The sequence below is a fragment of the Melanostigma gelatinosum genome (genome assembly GCF_949748355.1).
Source record: "Melanostigma gelatinosum genome assembly, chromosome: 1".
NCBI lineage: Eukaryota > Metazoa > Chordata > Actinopteri > Perciformes > Zoarcidae > Melanostigma > Melanostigma gelatinosum.
This window is the reverse complement of record NC_136634.1, coordinates 29124087-29151960: the sequence shown is the minus strand read 5'-3', so window position 1 is coordinate 29151960 and position 27874 is coordinate 29124087. Positions and strand designations below refer to the sequence as shown.

General features: G+C 43.3%; 2 protein-coding genes and 1 pseudogene across 5 annotated transcripts; 1 reads left to right on the top strand and 2 right to left on the bottom strand.

The window, feature by feature from the left end:
* Window positions 1-1963: 1963 nt before the first annotated feature.
* LOC306785774 (bestrophin-4-like) lies at window positions 1964-7010 on the top strand. Its single transcript, XM_079280254.1, has 9 exons — window positions 1964-2150; window positions 2896-2990; window positions 3111-3344; window positions 3658-3812; window positions 3936-4013; window positions 4374-4526; window positions 4619-4699; window positions 4783-4934; window positions 5025-7010. Exons 1-9 carry the CDS (start codon window positions 1999-2001, stop codon window positions 6085-6087), a joined length of 2163 nt encoding a protein of 720 aa, XP_079136380.1. The 5' UTR covers window positions 1964-1998; the 3' UTR covers window positions 6088-7010.
* A 179-nt stretch (window positions 7011-7189) lies between these two features.
* On the bottom strand, window positions 7190-16485 carry LOC306785773 (annotated as a pseudogene). The gene is made up of 18 exons (XR_013773211.1): window positions 16321-16485; window positions 15244-15762; window positions 15111-15147; window positions 14854-14926; window positions 14630-14744; window positions 14461-14497; window positions 14298-14379; window positions 14073-14204; window positions 12303-12412; window positions 12102-12222; window positions 11905-12015; window positions 11458-11585; window positions 11183-11297; window positions 11015-11092; window positions 8130-8207; window positions 7979-8014; window positions 7777-7838; window positions 7190-7688 (listed from the first exon to the last, which is right to left on the bottom strand). The product of XR_013773211.1 is annotated as an uncharacterized misc_RNA (transcript).
* Window positions 16486-17019: 534 nt separating this feature from the next.
* On the bottom strand, window positions 17020-26579 carry LOC306790211 (protein-glucosylgalactosylhydroxylysine glucosidase-like). Of its 3 annotated transcripts, XM_079286356.1 has the most exons (15): window positions 26474-26559; window positions 24596-24748; window positions 22532-22840; window positions 22243-22453; window positions 21716-22151; window positions 21497-21616; window positions 20396-20527; window positions 20206-20317; window positions 19938-20010; window positions 19722-19858; window positions 19505-19638; window positions 18692-18787; window positions 18506-18603; window positions 18197-18420; window positions 17020-17335 (listed from the first exon to the last, which is right to left on the bottom strand). In XM_079286356.1, the coding sequence occupies exons 3-15, from the start codon at window positions 22773-22775 to the stop codon at window positions 17259-17261; spliced, it is 2094 nt and encodes a 697-aa protein (XP_079142482.1). In that variant the 5' UTR covers window positions 22776-22840; window positions 24596-24748; window positions 26474-26559; the 3' UTR covers window positions 17020-17258. The 3 variants fall into 3 exon arrangements, with proteins under 3 accessions (XP_079142482.1, XP_079142480.1, XP_079142481.1); XM_079286354.1 differs by lacking the exon at window positions 24596-24748 and having other exon boundaries at window positions 26474-26579; XM_079286355.1 differs by lacking the exons at window positions 24596-24748; window positions 26474-26559 and adding an exon at window positions 23382-24575.
* Window positions 26580-27874: the final 1295 nt, after the last annotated feature.

The following is a 27874-nucleotide window of genomic DNA, read 5'->3' as shown; positions in this document are numbered from 1 at the left end:
ATGTGGGAAGTTTTGTTGTACTTGTTGGCTACATAAGATAATCATCTCGTCTGTATCTAAAGGTGGTACCAACAAGGCAGAGAGGGAAACACTTGAATCCTTTACCGCCATTGTGCTCAGCTTTACAGGGAGCTCGTCAGAAGTGAAACGATCTAAAACGACGCTTAAAAAATAAAATTTAAACCAATCGTGTTCCGCCCATACAGGTCAAATCAAACTCATCTTTTGACACTCACCGTCCAACCATGCAGCCTTCCTCCTCGGCTTCCCTGCTGTACTTGTGTCTGGCGGCTGGCGGTCCCAGGGCATCAGATGTGCCGAAGAACACTGCAGAGGAATACACTGCTATTCCAGATCTCCCTGCTCTGACGACTTCATATCCTGGACTGGCTGCCGTTGAAGACGGGGGAGATGAGGAAATCTGGACGCTGTGAATTCCCTCAAAAGCATCCATGTCTCTCTCAGGCTCCTCGGGAACTTGTAGACGTCTCCACTGAGGTTACAATCAGTTTGTCAAATGCTTTTAGTGGTGTTTAGTGATCCTGATATACCTGCGGGTGCCAAGCACAGACAATTCAGAAGAGAAAGAGTTTCATCCTGGAATTTGGAATCGCACGAAAACTAAAAAAGTTTCACTCAATAAACCTCACAGTCAAAGTCGTTCAGTAGCCAGTGGACGAGTCAAGACCTCTGCAGTGTTTGAATAACTTACACACGTGCCAGAGGAGCTCAGGCTCTTTTATTTGCCGGTTCTCATGCTCAAGGAATGTGTTTCTTTGTGAGATATCCAGTGTAAACATTACTTCAACTTAAGTTAGGACAGTATCATACACGAGAAGCTGCGAGAAACTTAATCCAGGATGATTTAAGGACAGCAAAAATGCACAGAACATACTCACCAAAGTGTTCAAAATTGATCTCTAGTCGTTGCAGGAGCATCACAAATCTGTCAAAACAGCTGAAATCGTGCTTTAATAATCTCAAGATTGAACTCTGTCCGCACTTCTCTCTGCTTTTTGGTCTCCTGGTTAGACAGGAAGGGTTAATCACTAACACCCTCTGGCCAGTTAGAGTACAGCTGTACACATTTCTTCCAGCAGAGAGAGAGGGGGGGGGGGGGGACGACACACAGTCTCACCTGATCAAGAGGTTTCCATGAGGAAAAACCGAATGACACAAAATGAATCAATGTTCCCTGTATAGGTGTGAACTGAAATCAAGAAATGAGAATACGTTCAAACAGGTTGTGTGTTCACCAAAAGCCAGAGATAGTTAACTGGGTGTTCCACCTTGAGTAAACTGCTTTCATAGAGTTATATTTCAAAAATGTCAACACAACTACTCAGCACTCGTGCCTTTCAGCAACCAATTTGTGGCAGTGTGGGCGCTCTGCTGTCCTCAGATTTGTTCAGATTAACAGGACCTGGCCTCACAATGCAGCTTTGTTGCTGAAGCAGATTAACACATCAAGTGACCGGAGGTGTAGGAGTCCCCTGCTCTCTTTTTCTTTCCGGCTTCCTTTTTTTCCCCAACATCATTCCAACGAACGCTGCGGCTACACATCTCGGGCCACAGTGACTCCGATGGACAGACGTTTTCATGTTGCGTGGTAGGTAAAAACTTCACAGCTTTGTGTTTGAGGCCCTCGCATGTTGCATTTGCCTGTTGTAGCCCCGCGAACATCTCCTCAGATGTATTGGTGTATTTCAGATCTATGAAATAAGGGAAAATATTATTTGAAATGGTTATTTAAATGTGCAGAAAAATGGAAAATCAGTATCAGTTGATTAAGAGAAACCAAACATATGGATTAAAGAGTACGTAGAGAAAATATATGTTTTTTTTTTACTTTATCATTTTAGATTTGTGACCAAACTGGCCTTATGAGATCCAGGCTGATCGCTGACGTTGAGCTGAGACGAAGCACAGAGAACACAGCCACACTGGTTTGCTTCATGTCACAACACAGTCACCCAGCAAGTTGGCCAGCAAGCAGCAATGACTGTAACGTACTCTCGCAGGGTTGCCGATGCAGGTCTGGGGACCTTCTTTCACCTGCTTCTGCGTTGGAAGGGCAGCATTTATAAACTGCTCTATAGAGAGCTCATCATCTTCACTCTTCTCTACTACTTCTTCAGCATTGTTTATAGGTACTCTCATAGCAGAACTTCAATCTTCTATATTTTTTTTTACCTAAACATCTTTGTTACGGGTCACTTAGATTTAGTTCATTGAAGAAGTGTGACCGAGGTACTAAGGAGGACATTCTGTAGTTGAAACTTCAAACTACGTAACAGAGACACGGTTTCTAAATAATAATAATTATTTCTTTGGCATTTCTGTACTGAAATTTTGTGTTACTTATCGGCCGATATATACGCCCGATATTGACGATAAGTATCGGCTAATATCAGAACCCGGACCGATTTATCCGCTCCAGTGGCAGCGTTACTTAAAGGCGCTATGTCTACGAGATTGAGAGCATTTCTGTTGCCTCTCAGCGGCTCTAAACATGGCTGAACAATGCAATGTTCTCATTTTAATTTTGAGATCCACTTCATGTTCTACACAAGAGTTTTTGAGTTTTTTATTAAATGGCTTTACTTTATTAAAACAGACAATTTTCTCATTTTGATAACATATGGAAGTCATTACAACATGCCTATGTTACAATGAGAACACATTTTTTGTTTTAATAGGATAAGTTGGTGTGTTACTTTAGCAGTAAATGTTTCTTGTTTGTGATACAACAACATACAAAAATTGATGTAATAAGAAAAGTTTTATGCAAAAACGGATTCATTTGGGATGTTGTATGTTGGACCAGAAAGTGTCACAGGGCTCACCTCCCTGTGTTTTAGTTGTAATGGGCTCAATAGATGTTTCCTTCACCAGGTTTGTGCTTACCGATGACCAGAAGAGGCTGTTTGAGAAGCTGTCGATATACTGTGACCGCTATGCAGAGCTCATCCCGGTGTCTTTTGTGCTGGGTGAGTTGAGGCTGACTGTTTCATGGATCTACATCTCAATCTAAGACCATTCTCCTGGAAACGATCACAGGAGGTTGGCATGCACTTCTGTACTTGCAATGTTCTTTTTTTTTTTGCCAGGCTTCTATGTCACCTTGGTTGTGTCCCGTTGGTGGGGCCAGTTTGAGAATGTCCCCTGGCCGGACCGCTTGGCAGCATTAGTGGGTGGTCATGTTCGGGGAACAGACGAGGCCTCCAGGCTGACCCGACGGACTCTGATGCGATACGCCAACCTCTCTGGTGTGCTCATCTACCGCTCCGTCAGCACGGCCGTCTACAAGAGGTTCCCCACCATGGAGCATGTGGTGCGGGCAGGTACAACGTGGCCACGAAACCACCAAAACTCACTGTCGCTGGTACCAGTCATAAGACAACAACATCAAAATCTGCTGAATCTGTTTGCACTATTTAAAAGAAGAAGAAAAAAGAAGAAAACTGTGTAAGGTGGTCCAGCATGGAACCGGTTGAGACTCAGTGTGTTTCCATCTGATGTGGTTGAACTATTTGTATGCTACATGCTACTGATGTAACGGCTGAGTAAAGAACTACAAACATGGAAACAAACGTCTTAAATGCTTTGTCTCTTCGTGTCATTCCTTTATTTCCATGCCGTGTTTGTGTCTCTCAGGTTTGATGACGTCCGATGAGCTGAGGCACCTGGAGGACTTGCGCTCTCCTCACAACAAGTTCTGGGTTCCCTGCATGTGGTTCGTCAGCCTGGCTCTGAGGGCTCGGATTGAGGGTCGCATCAACAACGACGTGGCTCTCACAGCCATTCTCACTGTAGGTCATCAAGTGCATCTGTCTGCAGGCCGAAAGAGTTGAACATCATCACGTTCTGAAACATTTTTTAAAATTGCTCCCCCCCCCCTCATTTGGCTGTTCTGCTTTTTTCCCTCTGTTCAGGAGTTGAACAGTTTACGGGCAAAGTGCATGAAGCTGTATGGTTACGACTGGATCAGCCTGCCTCTTGTCTACACTCAGGTTTTGTTGATATACTGTGTTGTAACTGAAATATCGTAGATGCATTTGCGATTGAACAAATTGAATGAACAGTTCTTGTGTTGTGATAAATGTGCAATGATTAGGTGTCTAAAAAGAGATAACACTGCTAATGGCGATGTAGAGCTTATATTAGGCTGCTGGTGGGCGATAGAGAATGACATTTAGTGTGTCACTCTAATCCGAATCATCGTGGACCTAAAATCATTAACTCAGTTTGTCAAATTAGAAATCTGACCAAGCAAAACACAATGAGTGCACAACAATAATGCAAAGACTTGACAAGAGACCGTTTCCTCAAAGGGAGTTGTGAAACACGCGTGACTCGTGTTTTTTAACCAGGTGGCCACAGTGGCGGTCTACAGCTTCTTCCTGGCTTGTCTGATCGGTCGTCAGTTCTTGGATCCAGCTCAAGGCTACTCCGGTCACGATCTGGACTTCTACCTGCCCGTGTTCACCCTGCTGCAGTTCTTCTTCTATGTTGGCTGGCTGAAGGTGAGGTTCAAGTCACGCTGATGCTGCACAAGAAATGCTCTTCATTTGTCCTGCCGACCTGTATTGTGGTGTCTTTCTGCTCGTGGTCTCAGGTGGCTGAGCAACTCATCAATCCTTTTGGAGAAGACGACGACGACTTTGAAACCAACTGGCTCGTCGATCGCAATTTACAGGTTTGGATTCAAACTATTTGCCACTTTCACATCAGCCGCAGACAGAGGCGGTCTTATTCTTCCTGTTTTGATTTGTCTCTCAGGTGTCCTTGCTGTCGGTGGACGAGATGTACGACAGCCTGCCGCTGGTGGAGAGGGATATGTACTGGAATGAGTGTGAACCTCAGCCTCCCTACACTGCTGCCAGCGCTGAACATCGCAAACCCTCCTTCATGGGCTCAGCCCTGGATATCAGGTTCAGTAATGTTTTTACTTTCTGGCAGACAATTCTAAATACCGAGAAATACTCTCCCAACCATATAACCACTTATTTCATCTGAACTAGTGTTCCCAAGGAGGAGATGGAGTTTCAGTCCAATCTGGAGCAAATTAAAGAACACGAGGAAGCCAACTACTCCACCCCGCTGCTCGGAGGGCTGGGTCGTGTCCTCGGTGTCCAGTCCCCTAACTTTCCTCGCTCCTCCCGCGTCTCTCTGCTGCGCCGCCGCCCTGGAGCGCCACTGAGCCGCTTCCCTCTTTACCTGCACCCAGAGGCCTCATTGACTCCACCGCAAAGCCGCCAGCCTCTGAACCACGAGCGAGATCCAGACTATGCCTTCTCCACCATGCCCCTGAATGAGAGACCGGGTTTCTACAGCTGCCCACAAACACCCATCCACTGTGTGCCCCCCGCGGTGCCTCGCCCTCGACCTGCCCGGCGAACTCAGAACGAGTGGAACCGCAGCTGCAGCTCCCTGGCTCCTCAGATGGCGGGCTCACAGCCGCTGCCCCCCGACACCCCCAACCACGTCCCCCCACCGCCGTCCTCTGCTTTCCCCTGGCTGAGTGAGGATGGCGAGGTCCAGAGTGCCCCTATGTTCTCGTTCCCAGACCCTCCGCCTGAACTCAGACCTGAACACAGACCTGAACACGGCCTGCTGTCTCGCCGCCCTCCACCACCGCGCCTTACTCTGGACACCCTCCCCTCAGCTGACAGCCAGCCCGGGCCCCCGAGTGCTCTGACTGCAGGAAGCGGAGGAGAACGGGTGTTCTCGTTCACTCCTCCTTCCCGAACAGCAGCTACAAATCCCCATAATCCCAACAGCAGCTCTGGCAGCATTAATGCAACAAGCACCAACGTGACGGGAAGTCTCTGCAACGGTACAAGTCACACTCATTTTAGTAGCCATGGGAATTTCAGCACCAACATGAGATCAAGCAACGGGGGCACCAATGGTGGGCTGAGCAACAACATGGACACCGTTTCCACTTCGGCGCCATCGCAGCAAGAAACCAATCAGCAACACTCGCCCAATGACTCAGGAATCTCATTGGCTGAAGGAGAGCTGCTGGGCGTTTTGGTGGACGGTGGCGTGAAGAAGGCGGCAGGAGGAAAGGAGCAAGAATGAGAACACAAGGTGTGACAGACCGTGGGTTTTGTATAGATGTGGCATTCAAAGTATTTCACACAAACGCGCACGAATTCATGTTACATCTGAACTGTATTAGTCATCTGGAGCCCTACACACAATAGATACGTATGTGTTGCAAACACAGTAGTTAGGCTCTACTTTGTTAAACTGTTATAGAACAATTAACCTACTTGTAAGAGATTTAACCCTCAACATGTGAAGGAAAAATAAGAAACTAGTTAGGTCTGAAACTCGACAGGAAAATGTGTATATTCTAGTCTTTTCAGCATTGTTTCCATCAGTGCACTCTTTAATAAATCATATGCATTTCATGTTTAGTTAATTTTTTTAATAAAAAAAAAGTGTAGTCTTGAAATTACTTACTATTTTTATTGGATTATATAAGGAAACGATGTACACATAACAAATAGAGAACCGATGCATTTCTGCTGGAACAATATCGTTATGCATAAGCTAAATGTGGATCATATTTGAAAAATGTGAAATTCAATAGCAGAGGACTTGGACGGTGTATGGAAGAACTTTACAAAATGTGGGAGGGATTTATCATCCCTATTGAAATAGAATGCCTGTGAATAAAGACATTTTGTTTTAGTAATCTCCAAATTTAAAGGGACACAAAAAGCAGTGGGCCAAAAAAAAAGAGCCAATCTGAATCAGGTAAAATAATGTGTAAGTGTGCACTGGCCTTTACAGCGAATAAAATGTTGCGCTGAATAAGCTTTTATTAGGCTTCACAAATAATCAAATCTAAAAACCTACACAAGATTTCTTTTTTTTTTTTGTTCAACCATTTTATTATAATTTATTTATATATAATATATATAATTTACAACAAACAAAAAAAAAAACATAAACAGACATTAAAACAAAGATGAAACTTTATACAGTAATATAATATGTGTATCTGCAGCAGTGTACAGACATCACTTGCCTCCAAAGGGAGGAGAGTGCCACACAGCCGAGCTGGTCCGTTTGAAATAACGAGGCTTGCTCTTGTAAAAGATATTTTCCAGTTTTGGTGGCGCAATTGTTCCAAAGAGAGAGTCTAGATCAGGAGGGTTGAAGTACTGCTTCATCATGTTGTGCTGCAGATTGCGAGCTGGAGGGGAACAAATTAAAGACAATGTTGTGATTTAAGACGACGCATGAGACTGACGTCACACTGTGCAAACCCAAAATAAGTCTGGTAAAAAGTATTAGTGGAATTAACTCAATTTGGAACAAGTCACAATATTACAATTGACTGACCTCAGCAGGCCTGCGGGGCCTAGCTATGGGTGTTAAACTATGATTGGACAACAGAGGACTTGGTCAATTTCAGCTTCGTGCATTACAAAAAATATTACTAAAGTGAATTATAAACAACGCTACAGAAGGCGAGGTAAATAGGTTGATCATCATAATAAATGACCGTGATATTAAATCATCTCTGCCCAGGATGGAACGGGCTTCCTTGGGGCAGACTCGTCATCAGTGGAGTCGTCACTGTTTTGGTCCATCCCGTAATCGTCCCCAAATTTGGGCAACGGTTTGTTGCCGGCCTTTGGAGTGATGGAGTACGATTGTGGCGATCGCTGCAGAGGATAAAACACACGTTTCCATAGTGTTCAAAGACAGGAACAGATTCAAAACATCCGCCAAGAACGCATTATTTAAACTTACCACAAAATCCACTGTCTTATTGAGGTCAGCACCTTTTCCTACAGGCGGCCCATTACAGAGTGCTGCAAGAATTCGGAAAAGTGGTAAATATGCCCTTCACTGTTGCCTACAGGTTTCTTGCTGATTTTAGAATATTAAACGCTATGAAGCAGTTATTCAATGAGTGGGATCAAGTCCAAATGTAGCCAGTGTAGATTCTTACCTCGATATCCACAGTCACATTCAGGCAAGAAGCCGCCTACAGAGGGGACAATCAAGAGGTACATGTGACTCCACTGGGGATAGAATCGATTCAAGTCTTTGTGTCAACGTTTGCAGGTGTACCTAAAGTAAATGTCCCCCTGTTGGTTTACCTTTGCAGAAGCGGCCTTTTGAGCAGCAGCTTCTTGCTCTTCTGCAGCTTTCTCTTCTGCAGCTAATCGCCGCTCCTCCTAGTGGAACAGAAAGCTTTCAATTAAGCCAAAACTAGTGGTGTCACGGATCAGTTTGGGAGCATTTTGGCTTCCCTGTAAATTATAATGACGGGGTATGGGTGGTAGACAAAACCATTACGGTACATAGGCATTGTTTACAAAGAAAGCCATACGAACACGGCAATACATCGAGCATGGCCACACATTTGAAGCGCCACCATCCTGGTCTATCAGCGACGGCGGGAAAGCCGCAGCAACAAGGTATCCTCGCAGCATTTAAGAAACAGTTTGTGGCAGAGTCAGACCGGGCTAAAGCCATTACAGCATCAAGTGGGGTCTTTATTGCTGCGGACATGAGGCCATACTCAGTGGTAGAAAACAAAGGATTTCAGAATATGCTTAAAGTGCTTGAGCCACGTTACGAAGTCCCCTCACGCAACCACTTCAGTGGGAAGATCGTTCCAGGCTTATATGAAGACGAAAAGATCAAGACGAGTTATCCAAGGCATCCTTTGTTGCCATCACCAAAGACGGGTGGACCTCCAGGGCAACGGAGAGCTACGTGACTGACCGCTCACTTCATCACGGCGGAGTGGGAGATTCATAGTCCGGTGCTGCTGTGAGAGTCACACAGCCACAAACCTGGCACAAGTGCTGACAGAAGCAGCAGCAGAGTGGAAGCTATATTCCAAAAGCAATATTCCAGTCACCACAGATAATGCCAGGAACCAAACAAATGCAGTCATAGAAGCTGGACTGGGACCACAGCTACCTTGTTTTGCACATGTGATCAATTTAGCATCACAAAGGGGAATCTCAGTGAACCAGATGGACCGCCTCCTTGGGAGAATCAGGAAAGTAGTTTCATTTTTCCACCGAAGCACAACAGCCACTCATGTGCTTCAGACCAAGCAAGAAATGCTACAGCTACCGTCCCACAAGCTCATACATGATGTCCCAACAAGATGGAACTACACTTATGACATGCTGGAGCGTTATCTTGAGCAGCAGGCAGCTATTTACTCTGCACTGACAGACAAGACGCTGAAGAAAAATATCAGAAACATCGTCACCTTGTCCGATGCTGACGTGAAAATTGCAGAGGATGTCCTCCAGGTGCTCAAACCCCTCAAAACCATTACAACCCTATTGAGCACTGAAACTACACCATCTGTGTCCATGATCCTACCTCTGAAATCCATGGCCCCAAGTGAGGATGACTGCACAGTCACTAGAGATGTGAAGGCTGCCATTAGAGGGGACCTGAACCCCAGATACATGGCCCCCCCTAATCTACAAGACTACCTTCATAGATCTACTGCACTAGATCCAAGGTTTAAGTCCCTGTCTCACCTAGACCCTGCCCTATGCTTGAGAACATACAATGATCTCTCCACTGAGATTATGGCCACTGAAGAGGTAACAAAAAAATGAATGAGAGCGATTTATTTCATTGTAGTCATCCCAATTATAGTTTCATGAAACATGAGATAATTAGTTTTACAGATCAAGTAAGTGCAGGGTCAAGCCACAGAGCACGCATTGACAGGACCAGACTCAGAGGCATCTCCTCCACAGAAGAAGTCAGCCATAGAGGAGCTTTTTGGAGAGACCTTTGCGAGCAAGGATGATGACCGCCACACCTTTGCCAACACGATCACAGAGGAAGTGGCACTCTACAAGGCAGCAACTGGCATTCCAGTGGGGGGTGATCTGCTGGCATGGCGGAAAAGCAATCAGTGTAAATACCCTCACACTGCCATGATGGCAAGACGCGACCTCGCTGTACCTGGCACTTCAGTGCCTAGTGAGAGGGTGTTCTCCACAGCAGGGGGCATAGTGACTGCAAAAAGCTCTACCCTCTCCCCAGAGAATGTAGACAGTCTCATCTTTTTGAAGAAAAATTTAACATTGTAGATCATTTCATAGGAACGGTAGACATTCCACGTTTATTGCAGTGTATTTGAATGGAAGGAAGTAAATATAGACAAATTGTTGCCTCGCAGTTCAGTTCAGTTAACAGTGTAAGCCAGCGCCGGTCTGCTCTGCTTTCTTTTTCACGCTGTAGACATTTGCAGTTTTTTTTCTTTCAGTATTGACTAAAAGAAGAGGGTATCAAGTCAACATAATTCATGTTTCACTTAAACAGAGTTGAGTTTTATTTATTTCATTTTGGATACCATCAATATTTTTGTTTTTATGAGAGGCTATAGCCCAAAGTTTTTTGCTTTCAGTGTTCTTGTACTTATCTACTTAATAAATGGAAAGCAAAGTTACATTTGACTCCTCCCCTTTTCTTTGCTGATCCGAAAAATTATCTGAACTCCTGAACCGTGATCCGAACCGAACGTGATCCGTGACACCCCTAGCCAAAACATTCGGCAAATTTCAAACAGTTTTTAATTTCATTATGGGGTTTTCCAGGAATTAGATGTATTTTGACAATTAGCCTGCCGATGGCCAGATGTTTCAGCTGACATTTTCCTTAACATACGCTATCTATTAAGAAAGGGCACCACTACTGCATTCTGTGCCCTTCTTTAATGCTGACAGCACTGTGGAGATAGGCTAGAAATATCATGAAGAACATTTCGATAAGAGGTAAAAGGTATTGAGGAATCTTTCCAGATGTGAAGTTACCCTGACCAGAGACATATACATTTCTACACTTTCTTGCTTTTAAAGCTCTTTTCTACCATCAGATTATGTTGCTCTTTGGCAGTCAGTAGAACATCTGTTTTATTGGACAGTTCTCAGAAGTCAGTGTTTTCCATTTTGTTTGCAGGTGTACCTAAAGTAAAGTAAATGTCCCCCTGTTGGTTTACCTTTGCAGAAGCGGCCTTTTGAGCAGCAGCTTCTCGCTCTTTGGCAGCTTTCTCTTCTGCAGCTAATCTCCGCTCCTCCTAGTGGAACAGAAGTCAGTGTTTTCCATTTTTTTTGGGCTGCTAAATCAAACACCGTTTGACACGCGTTTAAGACATTCAATTTCTCACCAGTCTTTTCAAACGTGCCTTTCTTTTCTCCTCCAGTTCTCGCCTCTCTTTCTCTTTCGCTGCTCTCTCCACTTCCTGCTGCAGAGCAAGAGCTTTTTCTTTTTCCACTCGCTCCCTGAAAAACAGACATTAAGTCAGGAACTGTTTTATTGCTTTCACCAATGCAGCTTTCAGTTTAATCCACCTTTACCGTGTTGAAAAGCTAATCAGATTACTTGGTGTATAAAGCAGCTGGTATGGTACTATTGATAGGAGTATTGAAGGCCACCAATAACCTTTCAGCAGCAGCTAGGCGCTCTCTCTCCAGCTCCAGCGCTCGGCGAGCTTCAGCCAGCTTACGAGCTCGCTGGTCCTCCTCCTCGGCCTTCTTAGCCAGTAACTCCTGCTGCCGCTTCTCTTCCTCCTGGAGTTAAAACAAAACGCGTACAACATTTAAAAAAAAGGCTGATTGCAAACCGAAGATTATGTTACTTTATAAAAAAGAAAAAAAAGAAGAAAAAAAACTTCCCGCTACATGACAAGATGAAAAGTTGTACTTTGGACACAAACTGAACATTTTGTTGCAACGTCTCGAAAAATGCACCTAAACGGTCACAATGCGACAGCCTGCTATGCGCCATGTAGTTCTCAGCTAAATTCTTTGCAGTCACACAGACTTGATATACGGCACCAAACTAAGCCCAACACAAATGACAGGAATGAATAAGACGGCGCCGTCTCACCGCTTGCTGAATCTTCTTCCTTTTAGAGTCTTCCTCCAACTTCCTCTTCTGCTCCAGGTCGTCTTGACGTTTAATGGCCTCCTTCTTTTTGGCCTTGTCGTCTGCCAGACGCTGCACCAAGAGACCCAACACCAAATGTTAGATATGGGGTTCAATCTTTTTTGGAGGTGAACAAATAGAGTGAAGTTGCCAAATACCTTATCATTCTTCTCATCAATCTGAGCCATCTTTTGCTCAATCTTCTTTTTCTTCTCCACCTCCTGCTGCTCTTCTTTTACTTTGGCCTCAAACACTCTTCTCAGCCTCTCATCTCTCTTCCTGGACCACAAAAATTAAAAGTCGAAGCACAAGAACAAACTACGGTTCAGTCAGAGGGAGTAAAGATGTGGAGCGTTAACCTTTTGAGATTGTCTCGTTTCCTTTTCTTCTCCTCATCCATTTTCTTCATCCTTTCTTCCTCCAGCTCCTGCTTCTTCTTAAGTGCTTCCAGTTTGTAACGCTCCTTCGTCTGAGAAAAGAGAAGACAAGGTTTAAGGAAATGTGTGTTGTCAGAAATCAACTAATTCTAACACATTGTTAATAGGCAGCAAATGTCAAAGGAATACAAGGAGCAGGTGGAGCGCATGCATGTGGAAAAAGATCACCATACCAGTGAAGCAAAAATCCACCGTGACAGACTGATTTATTTCCACCGACTTAAAGAAGTTTGTGCTCACACTGCTGGACTGTGACCATTAGTCTCTGTGCAGACAATTCAACAGAGCAAGTGTAGAGAAAGGCCGCGCTGGAAGTTGCCGTTAAAATAAGAAGCGCTCTTTAAAGACGGCTGTTAACGGATGAGTGATACGCAAGAAGACAGATCTTGTGTCTATTTTTAAACAAGCTATATCACAAAGCAATAGTTTGCTACCATCATGTCTCCGGTTTCTATTTATTTAAATTGTTTATTTGACACAAAGCAGAGAAACAGAGTCAGACACTCTGTACACTACGACAAGTGTAGCTGGATGTCATGTGATCACGAGAACAAATCATTTGTACAACAAGACCCAAACCCCAAAAAGTGGACAAAGACATTAATTCCAGTGTGATCTTCTCACCCAATAAATCACAATCCGCTGACACGAGTTTTAAGAACAAATAGTGTCACGGCGTCTGGTTCAGATGGATTTTTACTTCGGATTAAATTCATTTTACAAAGTCAAACGGTGAAGCTACCAAAGCTGTTTTATAGGATTGTTGGTTCAAAAGTTCAGAGACACCATCGACTAACTAACACATGCCGTTTGGGTTGTTGAAAGCGGCTCATCTAAGGTGCATGTTACATGAGGAGACATTGAATCAAGGTCCACTATGGGATGTTAGACACCACAGAATGCCCACAAACAGTCAGTACTTCCACACTACACTTACCACTATACCAACGCTCAACTGAGGAGCGAAAACACATCCAAACAAAAGAGGATGTCAGCCACAATATTTCAAAAACAATTGCAATTCAATTTGTAACACGTTTTCCTAGTTTATTTGTCCAACAAGATTTGGGCTTCAGGAGACACAACTGAGATTGTAATTCAGTTCCCAAGGAGAGTTATGCACGTATAAAACAATGTGTTTTCAATTCACTGCAATACAACACGCGTGTTTAGCTAATGCGTTTACAGTAAGAGATGTGTCCGGTATCGCCGCAAATCCAAACACATTTTAATTACGACTGCAGTCAAAGATAATCTTAATCGACTGAAATTCTACCTACACCTCAACCAATCGATTGGGATCTGCATGTTAAAAAAAAAAGCTATTAGAAATATTGATACCCCCACAACGCCGTCCCGCAGAGCACCCACCCTCCGGTTGCCCCTCTGGTAAACACCGTTAGCTACGAGCTCAGGCATCGCAGTCCTGAGAATCATTGAGAGGCAGTCAAAATGCCCCCACTCTTGTATCCTGCGCCTTTAAAGTAAAACTAGTGATTGTTCGACCAAACAGAATTTGGTTGGACAAGATCATATCAGCCAAACAACGAGACGGTGTCGGCTCTAGTTTTAATGGATCGTATCGGCGATAATAAAGCAGATCAAAATCTGATGCTTTCTTCACTGAACTAGTGTGTTTTGTCCAGCTCAGCCTGCTACCAGTGTATGACAGAGTTGAGGTGTACAGCTTACCTTGGGGTCAATCCTCAGAGGAGCGACTTGTCTAATGAAGGACTTCATGACAGCAGTCTGGCCGAGGGAAGTTGGAGGCATCTGATTCCTCTGCACAGTGTGGAGAAAAGACTTCATGTTGGGTCTTATTGCCTATGTGTTCATAAGAAAAGAGAACAAGTTCCAACATTTGAGCCACTTATTATTTTAACACTTGGCAAAACCTCTTTTTTTCTTCCATCTTACACTTTTCTTGGGACGAGAGGGCCTCTTTGTGGGACTTTCCACGACAGTATCTGGTGCTTTGCGTTTGGTACTCTGGCGTGACCTTCTCACAGACACACAAGAATTGATTTAACAACAGGTTGACCAGTGCAGTTATTAAGTGCAACACACACACAGCACTCACATGCGACCTGACTGGGAAGTCAGCTGCTTCTCAATAACTGAAACACAAACAAACATGTATTTAGCACACACAAGTACCATTACATATCAATTCACGTTTATGTTCAACAACAAATCAAACAAAATCGAATTCATCAAAAATATATATATGAAATGCTCAGTTTCCACACCTGTTCTCTTGTTGAGAGTGTTGACTGTTGACGGGGGGGCCAGTGTGGCAGAGTTTGCAGCCACAGATCGAGTGATGCGTCCAACAGATGGACGGAAGCTCTGGTTAATCTGGAGCTACATTTGTTTCACAAAAAAAATAAAAGCAAAACAAAGACATTAGTTGAATAACAAATACAAATTAAATGAGTTTCACACTTAAACAGACAAAGACATGTATTCATACCTCCGGCGTTTCCGTCCATTCTTCAGCTGCAGCATTATCCTCAGAGTCTGCACTTACATCTACCGGTAACAAGCTACAGCAGTGAAGACATTTAAAAACATATAAAGAACATTCAATTCATGTACAGTCACGTGTGACTGAGTAATTAACCAGTCACCGTTACCAATAGTTTAAATTATAGATTCAAACATGATTTTTTTTACCATTAAGACAATATAATCACCTATACACACAGACAAATGTCAGTCATTACTCACACTGCGCTGTCCCATGCAGAGTCCACACAAGAGTCATCTGCAACCACAAACATGATATCCAGATTAACAACAGAGTGTGATGTCTAATGGTTGGTATTTTGTTATTATAAACCAAATACGGGTAATTTCTCACCATCAACATTGCTGCTACATGTAGAGTTGCCCATGCGAGCCACCTTCCTCTTAAGCATGGAGCGGCGCGAGGCACGGCGCACAGACTCCTGAGTCATACTGTGCCGTAGACCGGCCAGCGAGTGACGCAGCTTGAGGGAGCATCGCACGGAGCTTCTCCGCGAGCTTCGCGCTGCGCCAGCGATTGCAATTTTAGCAGCTGTGCGGCCGGGAGAAGGCAGCGGATCTTTAGCACACTCGGCAGCCAATTGGTCCGAGGAAGCGATTCTGACGACGATCCCGGGCGAGGGTATCGTGGGTGGGGACGGGGCGAGGTCCAGCTCGTCTTCTGCATCGTTCACCTTGTTATTTTTGGCCATCTCTTCCTCCTGTGGCTTCTTGTTCTGCTCCTCCACGGTCTTCAGACTTCCACATGACTGGCTCGCATCCTCTGCCGCCTCAGACACCGTTTGTTTGTTTTTACGGGTGGTGCGTTTGGGCCGTGCGGTGTTCATGTTGACGGCTTGAGGGAAAGATTGCACTGTTAAACCAGGAGAAGCTGGATCAGACTTGAGATGGAAGTAAACAATGATTATTTGAAGCGTCGCCATAAAGACTCAACTAGCTGTCCATGTTTTAACAGTCTTTATTTTCCTTTTAGCATAACCATATCAGATACATTTTTCACTCGTCTGTGTAAAAGCAGCTAAATGGTGCACATGCGCAGTGTCTTCTATTCTCGCGGTCGAGTTGGGTTGCACAAAGTAGCTATTCAACAACAATGTGGTCCACAAAGGAAAACGCTTACAGTTTTGTTATTAAAATGAGCTGCGTGGTCAAATTAGCCCAACACAACCGTTAGCTTAGCTAACATGAAACACGAACAACGAACATGCAACACCAAAACGTGCTAACCTAACTTTTTTTACTGTGGTAACCACTAACGTACTGGAAGAGTTACGTTATTCAAACTTAGTTGGTAACAATGTTATAGTTCATAACTGCTTTGCAATGTTTTAAACGGCTCGTGCTACGATGTTAGTCAGCTAACGTTAATTTAGCTAACACTAGTCTTGGACGTCAAAATAAATGGCGTTACCTTCGATGTCTGAATCTCTGAAAGGGGAATCCGATGATCGTTGCTCCGCTTGTTTTAACAGCTAAATCGATCGCATACTGAGGTGGAGGTAAATGTGCTAAAATAACGGCGTTATTATGTGTAAACTCTAAACAACCTGAACCTAACCGCAGTCCTCTGACACTGACCCGCTGAAACCGTTTCAGACTTTATCAGCCAATCACAAGGCGTAGCTCAGTGACGTTAGAGAGGGGTTGTTCGATTTGTTGTTTAGGATTATCCGCAAGGGCGGGCCCTGCGGATCGGAACAATAGAGAGCAATGGCTCGAGGCGGGTAAACCGCCAACATGTGAAGACAGATCGAGCGAACCCAATGAAAAGTTTAGGGCGGAGTTACAGCGTTGATCAGATTTAAATCAACCAACCGATATTTGGCAGGATTTGCGCCGCCCCGTCTGTGATACTCAAACACATGTTTGACAGCTTTATCTCCCGTTCTTTAGTCATTTCAGTTTGAGGGACACAAACAGTTTTTATGTAAGAAAAATTAGCGTTTTTTTCTGTTCTTTGTCACACCCTCTCCTGCACACTGTAGGACTGCTAAACAAAGACACCGGATATCAGAATCAAACATGATATTTTAAGTCAAACAACAAAGGTTTTTTTAGATCCAGCTCACCAAGGTGAACATTCTCAAGAGATGGAAAGCAAAAGGGACAATTAAGCTTTGCACAAAATGTAGTTTTATTTGAATATAACTCATTTACAATACAACATTGGTTTTATAACACCGATGGCATATCATGAAAATAACACTAAAAATTTCATACATTTTGTCCATGATTACTAATGCTCGAGTGAATGGAAACATACAACTTAACGGCAGGTTAGATATGAAATAACTTGCTCAACATATTTTTAATTGCTGGTAAATGATGAGGAGGGTCATGGCCATTGTTTCAGAGAGGCCAACAGGAATACGCCGAGACCAGTTTACAAACACACCCGGGCCCTCGAGGAAAAGTAACCGGCTTCCCTGAAAATATAGATGTATATTAGTAAATCAATGATAATCTGTTACTGCATCAGTGCCATTTAAAAAATATGAGATCTGAAATCAAGGAGCAAAGTGAAGATAACACAGTACTAAATAAAATCACATGAGACTTGATGCAACATATTAATTAACAGAAAAATACATGCACATGAATTCAAACAAATAGGCTTGTAGAGGATTTGTTTGGTCATTTTCGGTCTTCCCTCTGTTGAAATATATCATGTATTATGGATTGGGGTGGAGTTTACACTGGAGTGTATTAATCAATAGCATCTTGGCAAATTATTGAGAAACGGAATTCCTCTGAGTATGAATTGGTTTTGCAAACCAGAAGCGTCCTATCATCCTCCAGTGTGCAACATCTGCCACCACAGTCTCCAGATTCACTCCAACATACAGTCGACTGAAATCACATTGTCTTATTCTGACAAATGGTATGTCACTTTCGATTACTGACCAACTCTGGAGCCACTATTTTTGTAAGCATTATGGGAGGTATGATACCAAAGAGGGAGTGTGAGCTCTCGCAGGTATTTTCTCCCTGGATCAGAGGGATGGTGCCATTTCTGGAGTTGTAAAATATGTCATGCATGCAGTTTAAGACTGAATTTTCCTCATTATTGCACTCTTTCTTACTTTGTAACTCAAATACTGTGCCATACCTATTAACTAATGTACTACTGTTGTTATCATTATTTTGTATTGTATCATTTTCATATTCACCATTTGTCTGTAGTTTGGAAGACTAAGTGTGTTTTTTAATATGCAGCACATTTAAGGATGAATATCCTTGTACTAAAAACTAAAATCTATTTTTGCTTGTGTGTGTGTGTGTATCACCTGGCGTTAGAGGGATTGTAGTTCCTGATGCCTTCAGGACAACCTGCAGATCACAGGACTTAATGTTGCCAGCACTGTTGGCCTGTTCCCTCAGTATGATACAAACTTCATCTTTCCTCAGCAGCCAGTCCATCTGACTGCCCAGGTAGTTCACACCACGGACGCAGAGCTCAGAAATGTCATTGGGAAGAAGTGGGGAAAAGGCCAAGCATTCCTTCTGAACTCTAGAAGAAAAACACAGCATGTCACTCTCTGTATCGCTGCCTACATGCTGTGTACATATTGAGGTGTTTTTCATTGTGAACTGACCTAAAGCCAGTATAACCAAACAGCACGGCTTGCAGGAATCCCCCCATCCCTGTGAGAAAGTTGACTGCACCAGAGCCATCTGCTGATTCACTCCATACCTGTGAGGGGAGACAATCACACATTCACAGGATATCCAGTAAACAGGCATTTACTAGCATTATGTGGCTGTGTGAGTCAGAAGGACACCTGGAACGGCCCCTGGATGTTTTTGTAGCACTTCTCAAGTAAACGTTGAGCTCTCTCAGCCTCGCCCAGTTCCAGCCAGCCGATTGCAAACATACCCTTACAATGGAAAGCAAAAGCATTGGTATAAACATACACTTATTAAGAAAGAAGTATCAGCAACAACAGGCTTTTAAATCCAATACAAGGAGACACTGTAAAACATATAATTATGTGCACTACAGGCAACTAATACAACTAAAAAACCAAACCAATTTACATGACAGCTGTTGATACTAGGTAATTTGCATTTGCGTAATTTGGTTTTACAAAATCTGTGATGAGCTATTAAAATAGTTGTTACAGATTAAAACACCAACAGTCTAAAGTAGACAAAAATGAACTCCACCTCTAGCAGTTATATTTGGTAATAATCAAATCCAATCCAATAAAATGCTGACGGATATGTACTTTGAGTACATTTTGCAGTAAATACTTGTACTTTAAAGCTGCATTTGTGTGTTTTTTTGGATAAACACTGACATCATCACCTTATGAAGTTGATGTGACTAACGTGTTAGCAAACAGTTGCCTTTGTTCACATTCAGCATTTACAGAGCAACATTAGCATATTCACACTCTTTTATCTCCACCTTCACAAATATGGCCTAATTTGAGCTTTAAGTAAGATTATGAATGCAAGACCTTCAATTGTGTATTTTTTACATTGTGGTTTGGCTACTCTTATATATACTTTAGTAAAGGATCTGAACACTTCTTTAAGTGCATTTGGCAATAAATCTCTGATACAGTCACATGCAACATGCTGTGTCTTACCCACGTCATGGCCGGACCATTAGGGTCTGTTACTGGTTCATACGCTTCCAGGTCATTTCTCCTGATCTCTGGGGACATCAGCAGTCCAAGAGGATAGCCCAACATCACCGTGTCTGCCTGTTTCACTGGATGACCTGTGAGAAGTACAAATTATATTCCCACATCGTGGACATGATTATCTTATGAAGGTCAGTGTCCAAAAGAAACAAAAAGTAACCTTTGACGTAGCCATCGAACTCAGGATGGTACTGGGATTCCTCGTCAAAAGGTATTTTGAGGTGTTCGGCCACTTCCTGCCATTCTTTCGGTGCCGGATGTTGTAGGAGGTCGGCCAAATCTACAGCGAACTGGAGACTGATGAATGAGAAACGTTCTGTGTTATTGGTAATCACCAGTTAATATCCACTGCAGGAAAATATTCAAATACCAGTACCTGAATTTGGCCACCGCGTTTGTGTACACAGAGTTGTTGACATCGTAGTAATACTCATCAGGTGGCATGACACCTGAACGGGAAAAAAGGGAAATGCTTCATGCTATTTTAGTTCTACTTTGTTACGTTTTGTGTGATTTGTGTTTTTCCGTGGAAGATGAGAGAGGTCAGATGTCTTTAATTTAACTTCTATTGACTCATTTGCCTGTTAATCATGTAAAGCTGAATGTATTCTGTATAATAATCCTTCTAATCATGTTCTTTTTACCTAAGAGGTGATACTTCTGGTCCTCGAGGTTCCATGATGCTCTAGAAACCCAGTAATCTGCCACACCGTAGATCACCTCTCTGCCCTGGCCCTCTGTGAACATGGACAGATCCTGCAACAAAGAGCTGAGTTGATATCCTCACACAGGCCCGGGTGAGACACTATGATGAGTGGGGATAAAAGAGTATACCTCAGTGAGGTAGAGATAGTGTTGGAAGGCCAGGGTGACATCTCCATTTATGTGAATCTCTTGTTGTCCATAAATGTCCTCTGGACACACCTCCCTCCCTGACACAGCACTCTCCCATGGGAACTTCAGTCCCTGTATTGGTAACATCTTTTCTTTAGAAGACTCAGTCGCAGTTTCATGGTTATTGTTAAAATGTAGAACAAGAGCACGCAGAAAAAGAGTAACAGTATCAGCCCTAAATTATACACAACACTGTTACCACCAGTCTGTTTCCATCCCTCAGCAACTTAACTGACACGAATATGATATCAAACAACAACGCTCTCGTTTACTCTTATCTGCAGATACTCTATTTGTTACAGCTATTAAAGACGCTTGAGGCTAAAGTGTTGCTAGTACAACATTCTAGGTAAAGTTAACTGTAAATGTTGAATTACTGTTGATGTAATGTAGCTCGTTTTGATCTTTTGTAGACTTTATTTTTTAGTTTTACAAGCATAATTATTTTTGTTGTATTTCCAATGGGGACTTAAAGGAAAAGTTTAACATTTGGGTAAAATACACTTTTTTTTGCCGAGATTTAGATCAGAAGATCGATACAACTCTCGTGTGTGTATGCTCATTTAAAGAATAGAGCTAGATGTTCAGCCTAGAATAAAGACCTGAAGCTAGTCTGGCTCTGTTCAAAGGTAACAAAATGCATGCATATACCTATAAAGCTTACTGATTCACATGTTGCATCTTGCCAGGTTAGCTCTTTCCCGCCTTGCTGCTCGTCTTTCGCTAAATGAAGCTGCTAAGCTAAGCTAACCTGTTCCTGGTTCTGCTTCTGGACTAAATTCATTGTTACAACACACATGCTCTAACTTTTGTGGATTGCATCGCATCCTTTTCTGATTTGTTACTACCATTGAGTTTCTCATGTGTTGTCCTAAAGTTTTCAGTTTCACATCTGCTCCCAGTAAAAAAAAAGCTACAAAGACCAAATGTTCTCTTCAACTTTGTTAGGAATGTGTTTAGCTCACTGCATAGCTGTGCACTCATAGTCAGTGAGGGAAGAAGAGCTGTGATGGTGATGGAGTATCCCACTGATGATCATACCTTGAAGCCCTGCTTTTGGGCATTGTCTTTTGCCCCATCCATAGTCCCCACCCGGTACTCCAGCACAGATCGGGCTAGCTTTGGATAGAAGAGGGCTATGGCAGGATACATCCAAATGTCCTGTCACAGGAAGGTGGGATCATTGTGTGATACATCATACAACCCAAACCAACAACATCCAAACAACATAGCTAGCCATCAACGGACACCATGCCTTACCTGGTCCCAGAAAATGTGTCCCCAGTAGTCCTGACCATCCCCACCATTAGACAGTCCGCCTGGACTGACTCCACCAAAGGAGCTGGAGGTGTCATGTATGGAGGGGAAGGTGCTAAGGAGGTAAAACATGCAGCCTATCAGAGCCTTGCAGAGGCCCTCTGACCCTGCCACCTCCACCTTGCTCTGCAGCCACAGTTCTTTCCAGGCCTTCTCGTGAGACGGACGCAGGTCACCAGAGGCTATCAGATTCAGGCCCTCGTCATAATTGGCCTCAGCTGTGTCTAAACTGTTGGCCACAACCAGGATGAAGGCCCAGCGAGCCTGGCTCTGTCCTGGAAGCAGTGTCAGGGTGGGGGGTTTGGGGGTCCAGATAAGGTGCACTGACGGACAGGAACCTCCTGGGAACTCAGCAGTGGTCACCTTTCCTTGGACGTGACTGAGGGAGAGTGGGATGTAGACTGTGTGAGGCATCATATTCATACTGCAGTTCAAAATGCGCATTTTACAGATGTTTTTGTGAAGCGTACCTTCCTCCTTTGTAATCAGGACAAGACTCGAAAACAATGTCTTTGCTTTGAGGTGTGAATGAGCTGACCAGATTCACAGTGATTGTCTCCTCTGAGGTCACCTGACGCACCATCAGAATCTCCATCACCATCAGGTTAGGGTAGTATCGGTGTGAATACAGAGACTGTGAGACCGTTACACTTGCTGAGCTCAGGCTGTGGGTGAAAATACCTGAAAATACCATTAGTCGTCATAATTCTTCACAACACAGATTCCTGCAATCAGACGGTCAAATACTGCAGAGACTACCTGTGCGGGTGTCCAGGCTGTAGGTGTGCTGGGCTGGTGCGTCCATCTCAACCTTCACAGCAAGAGGACAGGGGACATCCACACGGTGACAACGTCCACCCTCCCCGTTATACACCCCCCCCATGTGCATGGTATTGTTGTACACCCTCCATCCCAGCAGCCCATTGGCTAGTGGAGGGAGGAAGCGGCGGTCAGTGGGTAGAGCGTCAGTGGTGAAGATGTAAGGGTCTTCATCATAGGACATGGTGGTGTTCAGTTGGAAATCTGGTTTCCCCAATGCAGTCAGGGTTCGTTGAGAGGGTCCCAGCTCTTCAACAGTGAATAATTATTTCACATAATACAAGTTAGCGTGGTCTGACAACATCTATATTTTGAAATCAGTTCTCAATGGGAATAACACACTGCCTCATTGAGATTATTATGGTTATGTGCTGTATTTATGCAAGCTTACGAAACTAAAATATCTCAGTTTGCATGGGTATGAGGCACGAGATCACTGCTGGAAACGTTTACTGTGGAACCAAACACACACTCTTCACAGGTTCCTGCCTGCACAGGCTATTTGTGGAATGTGTACTTTGACACTTTTGTGTCACAAGACATGTGCCATCCTAAGACATCATGAAGCAATGATGTGAACAGAAAGTTTAAAAAGGAGCCACTCATCCAACAAAACAAAAACAGACTCAAATTCCTCAGTAATTAAGCATTGAAGTAGTAATTACATTGAAGGCAAATAAATAAACATACAATGTCAGAGCTTAAGCTAAACCACTCCTGAAAGTTAATCAAAGGTGTTGCATTCAACAGCCTGCATAAATAATACCCAGCATACATCCTTTCAACATACATTAAACGGGAAGAAACATCTGTTTCTGCAACAAAGAGGAATGCTGAAAAAGCTAATTGAAGATAAAACCTGCAGAAGGTCCCAAAGCGCTCGTCCTTAACTATTTAACCAACAAAAAACAAAGAGCTCATGTGTTGTAGTTCCTTTTGGAGTCCATGTGAAAGCAAAGGACTCAAATGTTGTTGATAAAGTGGGTTGAAGTTAGTAATGTCGTGCTGAGGACTGGAGGAGGCCATGCAGCCTTCTGTGCTGCAGAGAAAACCTGGACATGATTATGGGTCTGCTGGAAAACATGGCATGGATTTAATGTCGAGGATAAAGCAGAGTATGTGTAAACCCAGCAGTGCAGTTTTCACTGGATCAATATAGATCACCACTCGATTTTAACATGCTCATTAGATTTTCAGTGAATGTCAAGAACACAAGTATTTATGTTGTCAACTCCCAGCTTGAAGAAAAAGGTCTTAACGACATAAAGATACACTTTAGTTACAGTTGGTCAGTCTTGTTACAGGCTGTAACTACTGCCACATGTGCGCACATATTCACAATTAAAGCATCAGGACCACTTGGCTGAGACTGTGAAAATACTCTGAAGGTCACCGTTACAGTGTTTACATTTCCATCCCATCTCTTCTAAGAAGTATCACGTCACTCTCTCCAAACTAAATCATGCCATCTCCCCTCTGCTCACCAGTCGCTCTAAACTCCCTTCTTACCTTTTTGCTGTTCGCTCTTTTATTTTACATCTCACTCAACCAATTTACACGATCATTTGCCAACCAAGAAATGCAACATCCTCTGTTTGCAGATGTAATTTCTCTCTTTACCCTCATTTCTCTACTGTAAAGGCAAAAATTGTTCAGGAAATGATTATTGTTATTTGTAATGGGATAAAAGCCACGGTACAGCCTATTAAGAGACGTGGGCCCCTGGTAAACCTGCTAGAAGGCCGCGATTGAGGGTCTCTCTGATGAACACCACCCAGTATTCCTGTACCCAGTACTCACTTCCGGTCCCAGGTGGACGTTTGAGCGCTCTACCAATTTTACACATAAAAGCCAGTTTGTCAGTCAATTTGTGACAGAAAAGGATACAAAATATGAATGTGGTTTGAAAGATTAGTGCATCGAACAGACAAGAAAGGTTTAATAAAAGACTTGGTTGCATTGTGGGAATTGTAGGACCTGGCATTTGTAAGGCTTAGCACATACCGTTTCACCTTATGAGCCTTTCTCTTGATCCAACAAGATGTTCTGCCTCACTCGCAGCTCAGCTGTAGCATTTCACGAGTTTCACCACTTGGTTGCGCTGAGGAGCTGTTTGTGTAACATCTGGCAACATGCCGGGGGTCAGAGCCACAAACCCTGGGAAAAGAAGTGCTTTGTCCATATAAGGCTGCAATCCATCCGCTTCCCTTCCTCTGTCTTTCTCAGACCTGAGGGATATTTACAGAGAGAGCCTCGGCCAGCCTGCCCTTCCTTATTAGGAGCGCAGCTTGTTGTCAGTACTTGTACCCTGCAGGACAGTGGTCCATCGCTCTGCTCTCAGATGAGACAAACAGATGGATGACTGGTGTTAACTACACTTTAGTCCAAACGGACAAGAGCTCAAAACACAACGGGAGTCTCACAGATTTTTACCCAGACGTCTACTGAGCACTCATCCAGCATTTCTATCATGTCAGTGAAGCAAGTGATGAACTGTCCACCTGGGAGCATCAGTAGATGAATGGACCAGTCCAAACATACTGTAAATACATCTGTGTTGCCCTGTTTCCTCTGCTATGCTCACTGTGTTGCAGCTGTTCTGTTCCTCTTCTTTTTTTTTCTCCCCAGTGATGAACATCTGGCTACCAGAACAACTGTAGGCAGGGACGATACAATGTGGGTGAAGCGGGAAAATCTGACGACTCCATCGGTCACAACACATTAATAATACGATGGGAATTAAAGTGGGATTGAGTGTTGTGGAGGGAAACACTGTTCAGGATACATCCTTGTCAAAGAGTAAAGTAACATTGAATGTCTGTGAACAAAGCAGTAGAGGTGAATCTGACATTCACGTGTACACAATAACTAGGAAGTTGCTACAAACACACTTGTTTTTATTAGGGTGCAGACATCCATTCAATATATTAGAAAACCAACATGTGAAGAAAAGCTACATGGAATTTGACTTCAAAGGGGTATTATTCAAGACGAATATTTATACACATAATATACATCACCACGCTCCACTGCAAGAGAGAAATTGACAATGAAAAACTATGAAAATAATATCTTTATCGATGGTAATATTTAAAACCATCCATAGCATAATAGGCTTTGAGCTGTGGGTAACTTCTCCCTCCACTCACAAGCAAGAGGGTGCTGCTCTGAAACAGGTCCGTCTGTCTGGAGGACGGGCGAAGCGTCGCACATCTTTTATTGCTTTGCAGAGAGTAAAGTGCTGTGGTCGACTGACCTGCTTCTGCGGCCATTTTTTATTTATTTTTTTTAAGAGCATGAAGTGTGTTTGTGGTCACAAAAATAACAATGTATGTGAGGAAGTGCATAGGTGGAGAGGTAGGTGGGTTCAAACACTGGCATGTGGAGACCAAACAACCCAACAGAGTTCTGTGGACTGTCCCCGTCATCAGGACGATGTTGAATGTAGAGACAGAGCCTGAAACGTGAAAGAACTACAACAAAACCTTTACTGCTTGACAACACCTTCGATTTGAACTGCGAGTATTCCCTTTGGCTGCACCTTGTGGCCGTTTATTTCCATCCATACAAAACATACACACATTCACTTCCTGCCACCCTTTAACCCCCTCTGTCACCAGGGTTACGCCCCTTTCCTTAAAGAGGCCCCGTGAATCCGGTCGTTCCCTACAATGTCATGTATTTTTCGCCATGACTCGGCGAGCTACGCACACAGTTACGAACACAAAGCTAAAAGCTAACACATCAGAAAGCACGAAGATTCAACACAGATTCCAGAGATATCTTCAGAATGTCTCTCCGTGAAACCATTACAGAGCTATCAGCCAACAAGCACCAGCACCATAAACCGCTTTATCAATAATAATCATAAATGCACCATACCGTGAGCTGATTTCGTGAAGAGAACAGATAAATTCCTGGTTATTTCTATTCAAATATGTGTTAGACGTATATCCTGTTTGTCATTGAACTGTTTCCTTGAAGAAAGGGGGGTCAATCTAGTTTAGGGGAGCTGGGGGTGGGGATTTTACTTTCGGCGTATTGGATTTTACGCTTTGCGAGGGACGGCGCGGTTTTGATTTTGACTGGCTAACGATTCTGTCAATCAATACAACGTTGTCCCAGCTCAATTCTATGGACTGATGCATCGAAGGAGGGTTCATTCACTGAAATCGACCAATGCTGAGGTAGGTCTCCACAGACACAGAGAAACTGCAGTCAGACGAGACAACTCCATAGATTACAGACACAAACGGGGCTCAGAGAGGATTATGGCTCTCAAAATGAAGCCACACTGCTGTATTTGGATAGATTGAACACTATTAGTGATAAAACAAGTGAAATATATAGTTATATAGGATATAAAATTACAATGGAACAGCTGGTTCCAAAATGACAATTTCGTGAACTCGCCTGACCTCTCTGCAAATTCTGACTTTGATAAAGTGAAGCAGGACAAAATTAGAGAGGTTTTAGTACAGAGAGACTGTTCATATACTGTGCTATGATTTGGAAGAGGTTTGAACTTTCAGCTGCATTATTCAAAAGACATAATCATGCTTTCATGCTTTTTTTTCAGGCGAACCTGAAACTTTTCAATTTGAGCTGTGTGCCATCTTCATTTACTCTTAACCAGTAACATATACAAAAAAACAAAACTGCAATCTTCAAAGGATAATCCCTGAGAATATTTCACATCCGATTTTCTGATCAATTTAAATTAGTATGTGCTTGTAATTGTACATTTTGGCTGACGTAAATTTGTATCACAACCTCTCGAAATATGATTTCGTCAGAGTACGATTTCATTGAAAGACGATCAATGTTGAAATATTGCCCCTAATGTGTGCTAGTTGTTTATTAATTACTGCATGGTCTAGTCCTTGGATTCATTTGTGATCTGTCCCCATACCTCACTGCTGAAACTACTGGAACCTCAAGGTATTGTCCTTTTTTGGTTTGAGAGAAAAAGGTTCATGTTAAACTTTAGCTGCACCATATTTACAGCACCCATCCCCTACACCTTTACTCCCGTGTATTTCACTTCTTGTTTTAACTGTATGCACTCCGTTGGGAGTGTGAATGCGGGTGTGCTCAGAGTGTCAGGTTGGCAAACCTTTTCATTTTTTACGTTTCCAGTTTTCGTAGTACCCTGATTGACCTGAAGATATTTTTTGCTGCCATGGAGTTTGTTAAAATGCTTATTCACAACCGTTGCCGTGATTGTATTCAGTGGTTTTCGGGTTTTCAGTAGTCCGAGCATGCTATTGATTGGAGGTAGAG